General features: G+C 37.8%; 2 protein-coding genes across 2 annotated transcripts; both read left to right on the top strand.

Moving 5' to 3' along the window:
* Window positions 1–985: 985 nt before the first annotated feature.
* On the top strand, window positions 986–11,774 carry LOC122148198 (cytosolic 5'-nucleotidase 1A-like). Its single transcript, XM_042774361.1, has 2 exons — window positions 986–1,682; window positions 10,962–11,774. The coding sequence occupies exons 1-2, from the start codon at window positions 1,608–1,610 to the stop codon at window positions 11,340–11,342; spliced, it is 456 nt and encodes a 151-aa protein (XP_042630295.1). The 5' UTR covers window positions 986–1,607; the 3' UTR covers window positions 11,343–11,774.
* A 923-nt stretch (window positions 11,775–12,697) lies between these two features.
* On the top strand, window positions 12,698–16,821 carry LOC109064959 (laminin subunit alpha-5-like). Its single transcript, XM_042774360.1, has 9 exons — window positions 12,698–13,020; window positions 14,129–14,287; window positions 14,394–14,532; window positions 14,617–14,705; window positions 15,086–15,149; window positions 15,561–15,649; window positions 15,911–16,023; window positions 16,225–16,381; window positions 16,512–16,821. Exons 1-9 carry the CDS (start codon window positions 12,972–12,974, stop codon window positions 16,667–16,669), a joined length of 1,017 nt encoding a protein of 338 aa, XP_042630294.1. The 5' UTR covers window positions 12,698–12,971; the 3' UTR covers window positions 16,670–16,821.
* The last annotated feature ends 637 nt before the right edge of the window (window positions 16,822–17,458 follow it).

Raw genomic sequence — 17,458 nt, 5'->3', positions numbered from 1 at the left:
ACGTCAAGTAGCCGAATGGAACAATTCTTTGCTTTTTCTGGTTGCTTCCTGTTTTGATATCATGACTGTTCCTCAGGAATGATTGATTGTACATTGGCATGATACTGAGGGATTGATTTCTACAGCTGGACTTGGAATGTAATTTGGTTTTGAAGTGAGATGGTGTGGCAAATGTCGAATACTTCCTCGGACGGCAGGTTCAGCGTCTGCAGACTCATCTTCCAGCCTGTCATGTGATAAACTCAGTTTCTGATTTGTGCCCTCTTCCAATTCTCATTCTTTTTTTTTTCTTTTTTTGCCGCCTTGTGTTTTTTGTATTAATTAAAAATAAGATATGAGTCTTTAAAATTAAACAGATGCTTTATTTTACAGAGAACAAAAATAATGAAATTATATATGTACAAAATTACTTTTTCTGTATAAAGAGAATCACAATGAGAGAATTTACTCTATTTATTCAAAGCTTGTTCTTATTTTGTAATGGCCGGTTCAGTCTAATAAGATGTAAAGAAGAACTTTTCGAAGCCTACTAAGTATTTATGTCATGCAATGAAAGTAATAAATGAAGTTTTCTTAACATAACTGGAGCTCTCTGCTATTCTTTTTCTGAGTCTTTGTCACAAGATGCATTGCCCTATTCTGAGATACATAGTGGATATTAAGATCACATACCCAATTTTCATTGGACTAAATGCTTAAATCATTCTGTCTAGCTAGAATTTTTTTTTTTTAATTCATCCAAAAATCTTGACCTTTCCACAAAAATACTAAGCAGCACAACTCTTTTCAAAAATTATGATTAATGTTTCTTGAGCACCAAATCAGTGTATCAGAATGATTTCTGAAGGATCATGTGACACTGAAGACTGGAAAAATGACTGCAGAAAATTCAGCTTTACCATCATAAGAATAAATTATATTTTAAAATATATTAAAATAGAAAACATTTATTTTAAATTGCAATCATACATCAGAATAAGACTGTTTTACTGTATTCTAGATCAAATAAATGCAGCGTTGATGAGCATAAGAGACTTCTTTCTAAAACATTTTAAATAAATCCTCCTGGACATGTCTGAATAGTACATAACTTGCTCATATTCCTTTTTTGAGCCTCATGAAAGAAAAAAATACAGTGTACACAGCACAGTATGTCTTCAGAGTCATTATGAAGTGCTCTTGTGCATTAGTGCTGATCAAGAAGGGCTTTCCCTCTCTTTTAGGTACTTCTTAACACCAGCAGTTGTCATGGGAACATCTCTGAGATTTGCCTGAGATCCCCAGAGCCCAAAAAAGCATTTCCTCCATTTGCAGATGATGTAAAAACACAAACTAGCACTATGTACAGTACACCCACACTCATAGCTGCCACAGGAAGACCCTCCATCATGATTCCCAGAAGCAGCAGATGATGGAGATGTGATGGTGATGGTGACAGCAGCCGTCCCCTTCTGTCTAAATCAGTGTGTGCTCCGATGATTGCTCTTTGGGCTGTGCTTAGCTCCAGGGGATGTGACTGTCCAGTGTGTGCATGTATGTGAAGGTCTTACAGAGCAGGGCTCCTCTGACCATCAGTCTCTCAGCTGCTCGTCACGAATAAACCAGTAATGACAGAGACGCACACTTTTGGGGAGAGGAAGGAGACCTGTAACCAGTCGAGTCCCAGCAAGAAACCTACACCGGTGAGTCTGTAGCCAAGTTCTTTATAATATAGCGACCGGTTGTGATCGTGTTGAGCGCACCGAGGTGTCTGCATCATCAGCGGGACATTAAAGATTGGCGCGAGCGCTTCGGCGTGACCGTGGGAGCGTCTGGTGCAGTAAAACCTGTAGCCTATTCAACAGTGTATCAGCAGACAAAATCACAAGGCAGCTCAAGAGGACCATGATCCGAAATAAAATCGCTGCGCAGAATTTGGTAGGAGCGATTGTACATATTTAGAAAAAAGGACACGAAGACGCGCTTGAAGTCAGTTGCTTTTATACAGTGCTTCAATAACTGCAGAAACAGATTACGCATCGATTTAAGGAGAATTTAAAAAAGTGTTTGTTTTTTAGGACGTTACGTTTGGCCACTCATTTATTTATTTATTTACATATATCTGACTGTCTAATGTCTAAAAAACATTTGAAATGGGCTGTTTGACAGTTTTTGGTTTTGTTTTATTGCGTTATTTGTTTATTTAAATAACATTTGATAGGCTATTGTTAATGACATTTTTTTCTTATTGAATAGGCTATTTATTTGTTTATTAATTTATTTAATTAATGTCCTTTTTACCTAAAAACATTTGAAACTGAAATGATTGACATTCTTGGCCTTATTGCATGGTTTGTTTGTTGTTTATGTTTGTTTATTAGTTTAATATCATCTGTCTGTCTTTCTATCTGTTGTCTGTCTAAAAACATTTGAAATTGGTTGTTTGACATTTTTTGCTTTATTGTCTTATTTGTTTATTTAAATAACATTTAATATTTTTAATGGCATTTTTTGTTCTTTAGGCTATACATTTATTTTATTATTTTATTTTATTTTATTTTATTTTATTTTATTTTAATGTCTATCTGTTTTCCTAAAAGCATTTGAAATTGAAATGAAATGGTTTGTTTGTTTGCTTATTTATTTGAAATAACATTTGTGCATTTTTTTTTTTTTTTTTTTTTTTGTCTTATTGTACAGGTTTACTATCTAGGTCTATGTCTGTCTGTCTGTCTGTCTGTCTGTCTAAAAACTTTTATTGGTTAATGACCAATATTTTACTTTTATTTATTTATTTGAAGTTGTTTGTTGGCAATTTTGTCTATAGCATTTTGTTACGTCCTGTGGACGTATTTGTGAATTGTGCGCTCTTGGGAGAGTGATTTCACCTACTGGGCAAGTTAGACATTGCATGTTTTCTTCTCCTGCTCTTTCTGTCTCTCTCTGTTATAGATTGCTAATTGGATTCCAGCTGATGGTCCATCATTCATCAGTACTGAGTGAATGCTACAGAGATCCAAGGTGTATAAGACGGCAAAGAAATAATGCTGGAGGACTGACGGGCTACGCGCTCACTCTTTGTCCTGATCCAGATGGGTGTTTAGTTTGTGTATCTCAGTGGGACCAAGTGTGGTCTTTATTATCTCTGAACTTTGTGAATTAACTTGTTAAATTACAAACTATGAGAGTGTGTGTGAACGTTATGGTGGGTGTGTTTTATGATTCTTTTGTGTTTATTTTTCTAATTTATGTAAATACCTTTGTTTGTCTTTCTTAGGAAGCGGTAGGAGAGGGTGCCATTTGTTTTGGATATAAAATTTTGTTTATGTTTATGGTAGACAGGGAGATAGGTAAGACTCTGTCATTTATTTTCTTTTTTTTTTAGTTAAGGATATTTAGAGTTTTTGTGTTTAGCTAGAGGGTTTTTTGTTTGTTATGTTGGCCTGGCCCTCTCCTGAAGATTTGCTTCCTTTTGTTATTAATAAATTAAGTTATTTGCTTAATTTAGTGGCTGTGCTTTTCTGGATCAGGGGATTGATGTGACCGTCAGACTTTTTATTTATTTACATTTTGTTACGACTTCATTTAACCCCTATAACAACAATGATTTTAACAACAAGTGGCTCGCCCGTCATTTATTTTTTTTTTATTGAGAAGTGAGTTCGTTTATTTTTCGGATCGCAAATTGGAAGTTTTGCTCTGTTTGTCCAAGACTGAAGTCTGTTTGTACGATCGTGATTCGATGGGTCGCGGTTTGTGTATGGTGAGTTTTTCTCTCTTCTTCTAACGTTTTGACTGTTTTCATTTGTGGGTGGGGAAGGAGTAAAGAAGGGAAATAATGGAATTCGATTTGACAGCGTTTACTCTCATGCCCACGATTGAGGTCTTTAATAGATGTAGAAAAAAAGATTTGGTTTTAATTGCGGAATTCTTCAATATTAGGATTGAGAGGGAGGCCACTAAAACAAGTGCTTAAACAAGATCTTCAGGAGAAATTGACAACTGCAGGTATTTTACCTAGACAATCTGGTGATGAGGATGAGCTGGCAGTGGATCCTAAAGAGGCAAGTCCAAATTTTGATTCTGTGCCTCAGGATCCAAAGATTGCTTTAAAATTGAAAGAGATGGATCTTTTAATTAAGAAGCAAGAATGCGAGGCGGAGATGATTAGGTTTCGTATATTAGAAAAACAGGCGGAAAGAGATATTGAGATCCGTAAATTGGATTTGGAATCTGAGCGGTTGGCCAAAAGGCCAATTCCAGTTCCACGTATTCTGAGTAGTTCCATATCCTCACCCGTAAATAGCACTGGAACTGAAGATTTTTCTAGATCTACTGCGAGTGATTCATTTGACGTTAGTAGGTATATTAGACTGGTACCTCCATTTAGGGAGGCTGAAGTCGATTCCTACTTTGTTGCGTTTGAGAGAATTGCTAGTAAACTAAAATGGCCAAAAGAGATGTGGGCTTTGCTGTTGCAATGCAGTCTAACAGGGAAAGCTCAAGAGGTTTGCTCGGCCTTACCTATTGAAGGTTCCCTTGACTATGAAACAGTAAAGTCTGCTGTTTTGCGGGCATATGAGTTGGTCCCAGAGGCTTATCGGCAGAAGTTTCGGGGGCATATGAAAACAGTCAAACAAACTTTTGTTGAATTTGTGAGAGAAAAGAAAGTGCTTTTCGAAAAGTGGTGTCTTTCTAGCAAGGTTACATCCCTGGAGGAAATACAGGAGTTAATCTTGTTAGAAGAGTTTAAAAATTGCGTTCCGGCTAACATTGTTGTGTATTTAAATGAACAGAAGGTCACTTCTCTAGCTGATGCTGCAGTTTTGGCAGACGAATTTGTGCTGCTGACACACAAGAATGTTTTTTTCTTTGGGTGCAAATGTCAAAATGCAGGTGGAAAAATTCGGTGCAGCGTGTTGCACGTCCGTTTAAAAATGAAGTGACTCGTAAATCAAATGGGGGTGCTGACAAGCGAGTTTGTTTTTTTTGCCTAGATTCAAATGATCTGATTGCGGATTGTAGAGCATGGAAGCAGAAGAGTGGTGCTTCTAAGACTAAAAATGTTGCACTTGTTGATTTTGTACAATCTAACACTGATAAAGAGATGTATCAGCCTTTTTTGTTTAGGGTAACAGTCTCGTTATCGTGTGATTCGGAGTTTAAGCCTGTAACAATTCTGCGTGATACGGGGGCAGCTCAATCGTTTATATCTGCAGGAATCTTGCCGTTTTCCGATACTACTTTTACTGGTCAGGAAGTATTGGTACGTGGAATTGAGATGCGTTGTGTGAATGTACCACTTCATACTGCATACTTGAAATCTGATATTGTTAGTGGGGTAGTCAACTTGGCTGTGCGTGGAACAGTTACCTGTAGAGGGTGTTGACTTGATTCTGGGGAATGATCTTGCAGGTGGCCTAGTTTTCCCTACACCTATTGTGACCCCGCATGCCTAATACTTCCCAAAACGATGATTTAGCTGATAAAGTTTCCGTCTGTGTTCCCCTCTTGTGTGGTTACTCATGCTCAAGCACAGAAGTTTAAAGAAATAGTAGATCTGTCAACCTCTTTTATAGCTAATGACGTGCCTAAGACTGTGGAATGTGCTCTGTTTATACCACCAGATTCTGATGTTGATGTACCTTCTGGAAGGGAGGAGGGTGAAATGGAGCCTTCCTTGAAGGTGGGGAGAGACTCTTTAGCTGTTGCACAGAGAGCAGACCCTTCCTTCTGGCCAAGTGCATAAAGGCTGTTGAGAATAGTGTCCATGATTCTAATTCAGGGGTGGTTTACTTTTGGGAGGAGGGCTTGCTGATGCGCAGATGGAAACCACCGAAGGAAGAGCTTGGCTGGCAGGAGGTGCAGCAAATAGTTTTGCCATCTACTTATCGGCAACAGGTTTTGAAACTTGCCCATGAGAATTTTCTTTCTGGACATGTTGGTATAACTAAAACTTAATTACCGCATTTCTAGATACTTTTTCTGGCCTGGACTTAAGAACTCTGTTTCTAAATACTGTAACTCATGCCATGTTTGCCAGATGGCAAGCAAGCCGAATCAGAAAATTCCTCCCGCACCCCCTTTGTCCGATTCCTGTTGTAGATGATCCATTTGACCCGACTGATTATTGACTGTGTCGGACCACTGCCAAAAGGGAAAGCAGGACATCAGTATATCTTCACAATAATGTGTGCGACCACCCGTTTTGTTGAAAGCAATTCCATTACGTACATTGAGGGCTAAGGTGGGTGGTAAAAGAGCTTCTTAAGTTCTGTACAACGTTTGGATTACCAAGGATTATACAGAGTGATCAGGGTTCGAATTTTACCTCCAAGGTTTTCAGGCAGGCTTTAGGGATGCTGGGTATTGGCCATCAAATGTCTAGTGCCTATCATCCCGAATCCCAGGGGGCCTTGGAAAGGTTTCACCAAACCCTCAAAGCGATGTTGCGATGTTATTGTATCGAGACTGGTAGAGACTGGGCTGAGGGTCTTCCTTATTTGATGTTTGCAACCAGAGAGACTGTACAGGAGTCTCTTGGTTTCAGCCCTGCTGAACTCGTGTTTGGGCACACTATGCGGGGTCCGTTAAAATTACTAAGTGATCAGTTGTTAAGCCAGCCATCTAGACCTGTGCCTGTTGATGAGTATGTTACCTCCATCAGTGAAAAGCTAGGTAAAGCACGAGACCCTGGCTAAGTTACATCTGTCTGAAACTCAGGTAAAAATGAAAGAAAGAACGGTTTGATGTAAAAAGTGTAAAACGAGACTTTTCACCTGGTGATCAGGTTTTAGTTTTGCTGCCAATGCCTGGGTCGATTCTACATGCCAAATTTGCTGGTCCGTATTTGATTGAAAGGAGTTTGAATGAGACCAACTATGTTGTTGCTACACCGGACCGAAAGTGCAAGAATCGTGTATGTCATGTGAATCGCCTTAAAGCTTATGTGAGTAGAACATCATCTGATAACAATAGCAAGCAGGTTGATTCTCTCTTAACTTGTGCTGCTGCTGCTACTGTGAGTGTAATAGCTACATCCTCTACGGACGAGGATGAACTGCAAGGCGGAGGCTTTCCTATTTCTCCCACCCGCCTTCAGAATTCTGCTATATTACAAGATCCCTCCTGTTTTCTTTCACATCTGACTGCAGAACAGTCTCATGACTTGTTGGAGTTGTTGAGTACTTTTTCTATCTTGTTTAGTGATGTCCCCGGTAGAACATCTGTCTGTGCTCATGACATTGATGTGTGGAATGCCAAAACCAATAAAACAACACCCTTACAGACTAAATCCACGAAAGCGGGAAGTTATAAAAGTAGAAGTTGACTACCTGTTAAAACATGGTATGGCCGTGCCCAGTCAGAGCCCATGGAGCTCTCCCTGCTTGCTGGTACCTAAACCAGATTCAACCTTTCGATTTTGTACGGATTACCGTAAAGTCAATGATGTAACAAAGCCTGACTCCTTTCCTCTTCCTAGAATTGAAGACTGCGTGGATCAAGTTGGTTCAGCTAAATATGTTACTAAGTTGGACTTATTGAAGGGATATTGGCAGGTGCCCCTCACTAAACGAACCTCTGAGATATCTGCATTTGTAACCCCTGATAGCTTTCTACAATACACCGTTTTAGCTTTTGGGATGAGAAATGCACCTGCTACATTCCAGAGGATGATGCATCAAGTTCTTTCGGGAGTCTCAAATTGTGAAGTGTACCTGGATGATATTGTGATTCATTCAGATGATTGGGTACAACACTTAGAAACACTCAGAGAAGTTTGTAGTCGTTTAAGGACCGCTTCATTGACACTAAATCTGGCAAAGTGTGAATTTGCTAAAGGTACAATTACCTATTTGGGAAAGCAAGTGGGTCAGGGACTGGTAAAACCAATTGATGCTAAAATAGCAGCTATTCTTCAGTTTCCTGTTCCATCTAATAAACGTGAACTAAGACGTTTTCTGGGGATGAGTGTTTACTATCGAGCTTTTTGTTCAAATTTTTCCACCTTGGTCTGTCCACTCACAGATCTCCTCAGTATAAAACAAGAGTTTGTGTGGTCTACCCGAATGTCAACTTGCTTTTGAAGCAGCAAAGGATCTCCTTTGTCAGGCTCCTGTTCTCTCTGCACCTGATTTTACAAGGACTTTTAAATCACAGGTGGATGCGAGTGACAATGGTGCTGGAGCTGTATTGTTACAGGAGGATCAAGCTTGTGTTGAACATCCTGTCTCCTATTTTTCTAAAAAAGTTCATTGGAGCTCAACGGAATTATAGTGTAATTGAAAAAGAGGCCCTTGCACTGTTGTTAGCGCTCAAGCATTTTGATGTGTACCTGGGTAGTAGTATTAGTCCTATTGTGGTATATACTGATCATAATCCCCTGGTGTTTCTCTCTCGTATGTTAGGTGCTAATCAACGGTTGTTACGGTGGTCTCTTACTCTACAAGAGTACAGCTTAGATATTCGTCACAAGAAGGGGGTGGAGAATGTTATGGCAGATGCCCTTTCAAGAAGTTAAGAGTGGTACCCGATTAATGTATTCACTATCTAGGAGAGATTTGGGTCGACGTCTTTATTTTGTTTCTTATTTTTATTTATTTTTGCATTCTTAGTGGTGGGGGTGTTACGTCCTGTGGACGTATTTGTGAATTGTGCGCTCTTGGGAGAGTGATTTCACCTACTGGGGCAAGTTAGACATTGCATGTTTTCTTCTCCTGCTCTTTCTGTCTCTCTCTGTTATAGATTGCTAATTGGATTCCAGCTGATGTCCATCATTCATCAGTACTGAGTGAATGCTACAGAGATCCAAGGTGTATAAGACGGCAAAGAAATAATGTTGGAGGACTGGACGGCTACGCGCTCACTCTTTGTCCTGATCCAGATTGGTGTTATTTTGTGTATCTCAGTGGGACCAAGTGTGGTCTTTATTACCTCTGAACTTTGTGAATTAACTTGTTAATTACAAACTATGAGAGTGTGTGTGTGTGAACGTTATGGTGGGTGTGTTTATGATTCTTTTGTGTTATTTTCTAATTCATGTAAATACCTTTGTTTGTCTTTCTTAGGAAGCGGTAGGGAGAGGGTGCCATTTGTTTTGGATATAAAATTTTGTTTATGTTTATGGTAGACAGGGAGATAGGTAAGACTCTGTCATTTATTTTCTTTTTTTTTAGTTAAGGATATTTAGAGTTTTTGTGTTTAGCTAGAGGGTTTTTTGTTTGTTATGTTGGCCTGGCCCTCTCCTGAAGATTTGCTTCCTTTTGTTATTAATAAATTAAGTTATTTGCTTAATTTAGTGGCTGTGCTTTTCTGGATCAGGGGATTGATGTGACCGTCAGACTTTTTATTTATTTACATTTTGTTACGACTTCATTTAACCCCTAGACTAACAGTGAGGTTTGTAACAATTTGCTGTAAATGGATAGCTTTATCTATCTATCTATCTATCTATCTATCTATCTATCTATCTATCTATCTATCTATCTATCTATCTATCTATCTATCGGTCTGTCTATCTGTCTGTCTGTCTGTTTGTCTGTCAAAATTTGAAATACATTTGAAAAAAAAAATCAAATAGTCAAATAGAAAATAGTATGTTTATTCAGCCAAAGCCTCAGAATGCCATCACCATTGCCGTGTCATCCTGTGCCCTCTTGGAACGAGAGCAGGACATTTATGAGCAGCAGGGAATGGAGGATTACCTGAAATACCAGATCCAACCTGAGCTCGAGCCCTTCGCACCTGGGCCTACTTTCCCCTTCATTAAGGTCAACCTAGTCTAATGTACTTACATACATCAGTGATTAGCAGTGATATCATTAATGAGAATCTAAAAATTGTTTACAATTATTTCACCTTAAGGGAAGAAAATATTTATTTTTGTCATTCAGTTATCTCTTTCCAAGAGCTATGGATATAGAGGGAAATGTTCTTTTTCTGTGCTGTGTAGACAGTGAACTCTCGACTCAGGGAGCTTTATCCAGACAGTGAAGAGCTCTTTGATGTGGTTCTTATGACTAGCAATCATGCTCATGTTGGACTTCGGCTCATAAATTCAATTAACCATTACCTTAAGTCAAAAGATTGCGAGGCTCTGTTTTTAACTGGACAAACACCAGGACTTCAACCCTAAAATTACAATTCTGTCATCATTTACCCACCCTCACTTTGTTCCAAACCTGCATGCTTTCTTTTTTTTTCTTTCTGTGGAACATAAAGATATTTTGAAGAATGTTGGAAACCAAATAGTTTCTGTTTCTGTTGATTTCCATTTTATGGACAAAAAATACAATGTAAGTCAATGGGATCCGAAACAGTGTGGTTACCAACATTCTTTAAAATATCTTCCTTTATAAGTTTTAGTAATTTTGTTGTGTTTTTGTTTTGTTGTCATTTTTATTATTTTTTTAATATGTCTGTATAGTTATGTATACAGTATGTATATGACTTGGCAACTAGTAGAAATATATATATATATATGATAGTTTTAGTATACAGTAATTCTGCTATTCTGTTCTGCTGTTAATTTACAAATTTCCTTAGAAAAATTTTGGGTGGACTATCTATTTAACATATTACCTTTGACATCACTAAATAATAATAATAATAATAATAAAATTAGCTACATCAGCTACAGTATTCTCACCCAGAAAAATCACAGAGGTGCCGGAGACTCAGCTGCGAGTAGCCTTTGATGGAGATGACGTTCTCTTCTCGGATGAGTCGGAGAGACTCTACAAAACTCATGGACTGGACAAATTCTTGGAGCATGAGAAAGCCCATGAAAATAAACCTCTTGATCATGTATGTTCAATTTAAATGTAACAGCAGTGCAATATTATACTGTGTGGATTATAAAAATGTGTTTAAACTCCATTTGTTGATCTATAATGTGAATAATGTTTGCTGTAAACACTTTTTCACAAGGAAACAAGTATATTATACTTCTGTCAACAGTGGATTATTATCATTTTCCATAGGGACCACTTAAGGGGTTCTTGGAAGCTCTGGGAAAACTGCAACAGAAATTCTATCCCAAAGGTCAGCGCCTGGACTGTCCCATCCGCACCTATTTGGTTACAGCTTGCAGTGCAGCCAGTTCAGGCACCCGGGCCCTCAAGACATTACGTTCCTGGGGTCTAGAGACAGATGAAGCCCTCTTCCTAGCAGGAGCCCCTAAAGGCCCCATGCTGGAAAAGATCAGACCTCACATCGTCTTTGGTGATCAAATGTTCCACGTGGAGGGAGCAGCAGAACTTGGGACGGTGGCGGCTCATGTTCTCTATGGAGTTGCCCAGAAGTTTCAATCAAAGACAGTGAGGGATGTAAAAAAAGACACGTCAGTCAAGCAGCTAGAGTGAATACTGCTCTGTCTATCCGGGGTGCGACGAGTGATCCATTTAAATAAGGTTTTTAAAGGGATAGTTCACCCCAAAATGAAAAAACCTCAAGTTGTTCCAAACCTGTATGAGCTTCTTTTTTTCTGTTGAACATAAAAGAAAATATTTTGAAGTATGTTGGTGATCAAACAGTTGAAGGTAGCCATTGACTTCCATAGAATGGAAATACTATGAAGGTCGATGGCTACCAACCAATTTTGTCACATTGCAAAAAAGATAAACAAACTAAGAATAAAATAAATAAAGTTTGTCAGTGGCAGGCCCTCTGCACTGAACATCATAGCTTTGAAATTGTTTACTAAGTTATATCAAGCCATAAATAAACAGAGAAAGAAAACTGTTAAATATTCAATAGGTGGTATACTGCTCAACCCCAAAATGAAAATGTTGTCATTAATCTCCGTTCATCTTCGGAACACAATTTAAGACATTTTGGATCGTCTTTCGAACCCATTTAAGACATTTGGATGAAACCGGGAGGCTTCATCTTCGGAACACAATTTAAGACATTTTGGATCAAAACAAGGATACACTGGGTATTTAGGCCTGGACTTGAACATCTCTGTACTGCCAAATAAATAACAGTCAAGTCAGTCTCCTCTGTGTCTCTCCATATCACTGTATGCTCTTCTGAATCATCCGCGCCACAAGGATACACTGTTTCTGTGTGTATTTGCCTTGTTTTGAATGAACATCTCTGTTATTGTTTACCATAAAGGGCTGTTTTGCACTCTGTATTCTAACCTTTATATGTGTATATCTGTTATGCAGTATTTGAATCCATCAGTGTTACTATGTCTACAAACTGGCTTCACTTGTTGCTGTGTTTACCATGGATGTGAAATCCTGTGTTACTCAGGGCATGCTCAAGTCTGAACATCATAATAAACAGTCAAGAGGAAATATGTTGAAAAATAGACCATATCTTTTCTGCTTGGTGTGCAGAATATTCAAGTAGGTAATAAACTTTCTCCCATCCATCTGAAATGGAGCAGATTGGACAGTGCGAGAGATAGACTCTGGCACTTGTGTAAAGCAGAACAAATCAAGCTTTGGGCGAAATGACAGAAATGCAACTATTTCTTTACTTCTTCAAATAACCCAGACCTTCAAATTACCACTGTGTGTGTGTGTGTGTGTGTGTATAAAGTACAGTTACCATAGTAACTGTAAGGGGTCCTGTTGACTGTTTTGAGGGCGGGACTTCAAAAATATCGTCTTTTGCATTTCTGTGAACCGCCATAAAACAAGAAGCAGAAGAATGTTGTCATTTGGACCTTTGACTGGCGTCCAGCTTGTTAATATGTCACCCACTTTAAATATTACGTCTTATAACTTCTGGATGGTGCTCACTTTAGTTCGTGTTTGTAGATGATACAATAGTGAGGTAGAGAACAGTAAATGGTTTCAGTCTTTGATTCAGATCACATGATTAGTGTCATATGACATTGATGAGCCCTCGAAAGAGGGAAAGAGGGAATGAGAGCAGAAATCTTCCACAGTTGCCAGTAATACACTCTTTCACGAGTGTTGTCGTCTGTCGTGATGAATTCAGATGGATAAACAGATCCTGAAGTAAATCGCTGGATCATGGAGAGTTTGGGAGTTTTGTCTGTTCTCGCCACCGCTTGTGTTTTGGGTGAGTTTCCGAATCACAGCAAATTAACTGAGAAACTGTGACTTTTAACACAATGTCAACCCGCATTTTAATATTTAACTTTTATCATTGAGCTGATATCTTAAAATACATAGAAGTGCCATCCATGGTCGTGAGGAAAAAATGTAAAGGGTTCACTTTTTGAACTTTTGGCTTGTGAATAAGCCCCCTTTTTAAAATCAGTATTAAATGTCTATCTAGACTTTATTCTTATTTGACCTAATGTTTAATATTTTTATAATAGAAAATATATATATACATGTATAACTGTGTTTAAGTGTTTTTAAAAATCAGTTTCCTTTATGTATGTATATGTATGTATTTATTAATTTATTTATTTGTGGTTGTTTTTCAATACAGAGACACATTTACTACATCTTTTGACAAAAGAGATATTTTGACAAAACAAAATTCTTCCTGATAACTAAGACATGCCTAAACCCAACAAGGCTACCTGCAGATCTGCAGACCAAAATCAAATGTCAGAATACAGCTCTGCTTAGTAAACAAAGACTATGGGTTATTGTACAGTGTTCTGTAGTAATTTAAGTTTTTATGACCTCTGATTCATTCATTTTTCAGTGTCGATGTTATTTGTCAAATTACCCAATTGTGTGTTTCAAAGAATTTGTTCAAATGATCTGAAATGTTAATTAACAAGTCAGTAAGAGTCATCTATTTTCCTCTGAGTACGTAGTGAAAGCTTGGAAGAGAACTGGGTCCCTCGCTTGTTCTGGTATTTCTGGAGTGAAATCCAGTCATATGACCATCCCCTCAGAATAACTGTATTTCTTCAGTGGGTGCTTGTGTTGCTGAGGGTGACCGAACTCATGGCTAATGTGATTACATTCACAATAAGGACTCTGTTTGCCTTTCTGCTGATGGGTAACAACCATGCTGAGCCATTTACAGTACACATCAACAGACCATAAAAACACACAACAGTACTGGGCCAAAATGAGATGTTCATGTCATATTAACTGCTTTTATGATCTTCTTTGTGGTTTATAAACTGTTTACAGTCCATAAGTGGGTTAGACCATTGTGTCATGATTAATGTGAACCTGGTTTGTCTTCTGTCGTTGTGTAGGAGTGGTGATGAGTCAGACAACACTCAGTCCTGCTGTGACGATCACCACAGCCAGTGCAAACATGACCACTGCTGCTCCCAGCACTACAGCGCTCAGCTGCTCCGGCCTCAACACTTCCACCTGTGCTGCCTGCGCTCCTGGCTCTTATTATGATAATGGTGGGTGCTTTTGTGTGTGTCAGGAACGTGAATTGGTTTCATTTTGATTTCGTGTTGTCTTAAAAGTTGAAGTTGACACATGTACTTTCTCTTTCTGTGGTCTCAGAAACTCTGTTGTGTTCTTGCTGTCCTGAGGCCGGGCTGTGTGTGTTCCCTGGAGCCTGTCTTCTGTGTGTGCAGGGTTTCTATCAGCCTCTAGCAGGACAGCAGGGCTGTCTGCCCTGTTTATCTGGGTTTTACAGCAAGTGAGAGGAGAAAGTATTACACTGTTGTTTATTTGAAGCATATGCAGTCTTTCCATGCCAAGGCTTTAACCATTTTTTCATTAGTTCCACTGGAAGCCCCGTCTGCCAGCCGTGTCCTACTGGGTCCTACAGCAATAACACGGGCTCTGCCTCCTGTACAGCCTGTGCACCAGGTAACAAGTGACATGCATACATATGTAAATTCATTCATTCATTCATTCTGCTTTCCTACCTAAATAAATTGACATATTGAGAGGTGGAGAAAAAACAAACGCAAATGCAACTATTGAAATACTGAGGGGAAATAAGAATTTAGATTCATTTAGAATTTTTTATTAAAATACATAAAAGTGTATCATTGTATATTTCACTGGAATCATTAAAAATTATTCTTTATTACATAAAAGTACATGTATCTATGAAAAATAAAAAGCATAAGTATTATATACCTTATAGTACAGTTATGAGATGTAAAATGTTATCTGAAATTAAACATTTAATAAAGCATACAAAATATATTGTACTGTTTCTTTTCTTCTCCTTTTTGCATCAGGTTTCTACACATCTTTGCAAAATTCAACATCATGTAACCCATGTCCACAAGGCATGTACTGCAAGTAAGTTCCTTTTCTGAACACTGCACCATAAATAAATACATCACAGACTTTGAGTAATATACACTTTTATTTTTATTTATGTGTACTTATTACATTTTTATTAGATTTGTAATTAAAAAAATTCAACTTTGGATATTTAATAATATTTAGTTTTGTTCTTGTTTTTATTTTAAGGAATCAGTACAATATCTTGATATTTACAGATTAAATGCTTTGATGTGTTTACATAAAGGTTAAATTATATGGCTATTAAAATGAACCATCTCCATTCATAGACTTGATGACATTCTCTCAAATTTCAGTGCTGTGCTTTGTTTTCCTAATATGTTAGTCGTCACAGCGGCGTCATTGCAGTGCCACAGAACTGACAGATTTTCTTTGTTACAATTCTTCTTTCTGCCCCTTTGATAGTTCCTCCAGCTGTACTCAGTGTCAGGTCTGTCCTGCAGGCTCAGAGGCTCTACAGACCGCTTCCAAAGAATGCACACCTTGTCGCCCAGGTATCATCTTCTTTTAGCCACATTGCTTACTCAAATTATAGAAAAAAACAAAATAAAAAAACTTACTTCCATAAAACTACAAAAACCCATAAACCCATGAAACCAAGAAACACAAAAAAAATAATGAAAAAGATAAAAACACACAATGTGATATACAAGTTTTGCCATAGTACAGTACATGAATGAAGGTCTTTTGTTGAATAAGAAAATCTGAATTTCCACACTTATGAAACTCAAATGTCATCAATATTTTTTTGACAGGAATGCACAAGCCTGCCCATCAAATCATTTGTCAGATTTGCAGCAGGGGTTTCTATCAGATCCACTGGGGCCAGGAGAACTGTGACCGGTGTCCTGAAAACCACTACTGCCCTGTGAGTGATTACTTCCTCTAAACACACACACAGTCTTTACTGTTACCACTGAACTTGTCCCTCTTGCTTAAAATGGAAATCATGTACTGTTTTTTTTAATACTTCCTCGTTTATCTAAGAACATTCTAAATGAGAGCATATTTATGATTACAAATATGTGTCACTACATAGAATAAATGTACTTCTGTCTATATAAACCAGAGTCCTGATGTAAATCCGATCGAGTGTCCCAGTGATGCGTTCTGTCCCGAGGGCAGCACGGCCCCTGGTTACTGCATGGAGACCTTCTTCAGAAAGGCAGGGGAGACGTGTGAACTTTCTCCTGTTACCATTGCACTGCTTGTTATTGGAGGAGGAGGTATCAAGCTAAATTTATTATAGAACTTATTAATTGGTCAGTATTCGATTTAAGATTGTTTGGTAATGTTTTAAGGCGGGGTTTAGCAAAAGGTCAGTTGTCGCTCTTAAATGATTCTTCTCCTCCACAGTGGGTCTTCTCTTCATCATTATTTTGGTTCTGCGGAGGAGAAGAGATAATGACAGCGAGCTTTCCCTTGCCCGGACCCCCCTCCTGCGAAAAGACCGCCCACGTGGTCGCTTCTATGGAATCCCTTGTGATGCTGAGCCTGTTTATGCAGGCTGGTGACGTCATGACCATGTACATACCTCACAGATTTTGTCTGAAAGTTTCTATTTAGAACTTTGAACTGTTGTAAGCTTTATATTGGTAAGATACTATTAAATATTTAATGAATGAAGACGCACTTTTCTGCATTCCATTTTTAAAACCTGTTTAACTGACTGCACTTTTTCTGCTTTTCAAGTTTTAAAACCATGTTTACTTCATCTCTCCTCATTCCTCCCTCTTATCTAATATTAAAAGTCAAACTAATCATTAAAATTAATATTAAAAAAAATTAACAAACCGCCTGCTTTTCTTGTATTTAATGTGATGCGTCTCATTAATTTTAAAACAGAATATTTTAGACAATTTCCAAGGTTGTAAACTGCAATAAACAGCTTTTCACAACTTTGATATAAAAGTGTGGTGTCTCTATGAAAGATTGATGGGTTATTCCTGAAACTTTCCTTCAGAAATCCCCAACATGTGCTTTCAGTATCTGAACTGTCATAAGACAAATCCAGTTTTATTGATCATACTTTAATAAAAAAAAAAACTTTAATTACAAAAATATATTTTAATAATAAAATTCACATTGTTAAAAAAATGGTTTAATCTCTTATTGCATAATTCTATAAAATATATTTTTTTAAATATATAAGCCATAGAAGGTATAGTAATGCTGCTGCATGCATACCAGTAAGGTTTCAGTACTATGGCAGGCAGAATTGAAATAAAACTGGTTTGACTATCCATAATACTTACAATTGTATTTTGACAAGACATCATTATAATTTGATTAGTAAGAGTAGT

Source organism: Cyprinus carpio, chromosome A17 (genome assembly GCF_018340385.1).
Source record: "Cyprinus carpio isolate SPL01 chromosome A17, ASM1834038v1, whole genome shotgun sequence".
In the NCBI taxonomy this organism is placed as follows: Eukaryota; Metazoa; Chordata; class Actinopteri; order Cypriniformes; family Cyprinidae; genus Cyprinus; species Cyprinus carpio.
The sequence above is the reverse complement of the archived record's forward strand: the minus strand, read 5'-3'. Positions and strand labels throughout refer to the sequence as shown.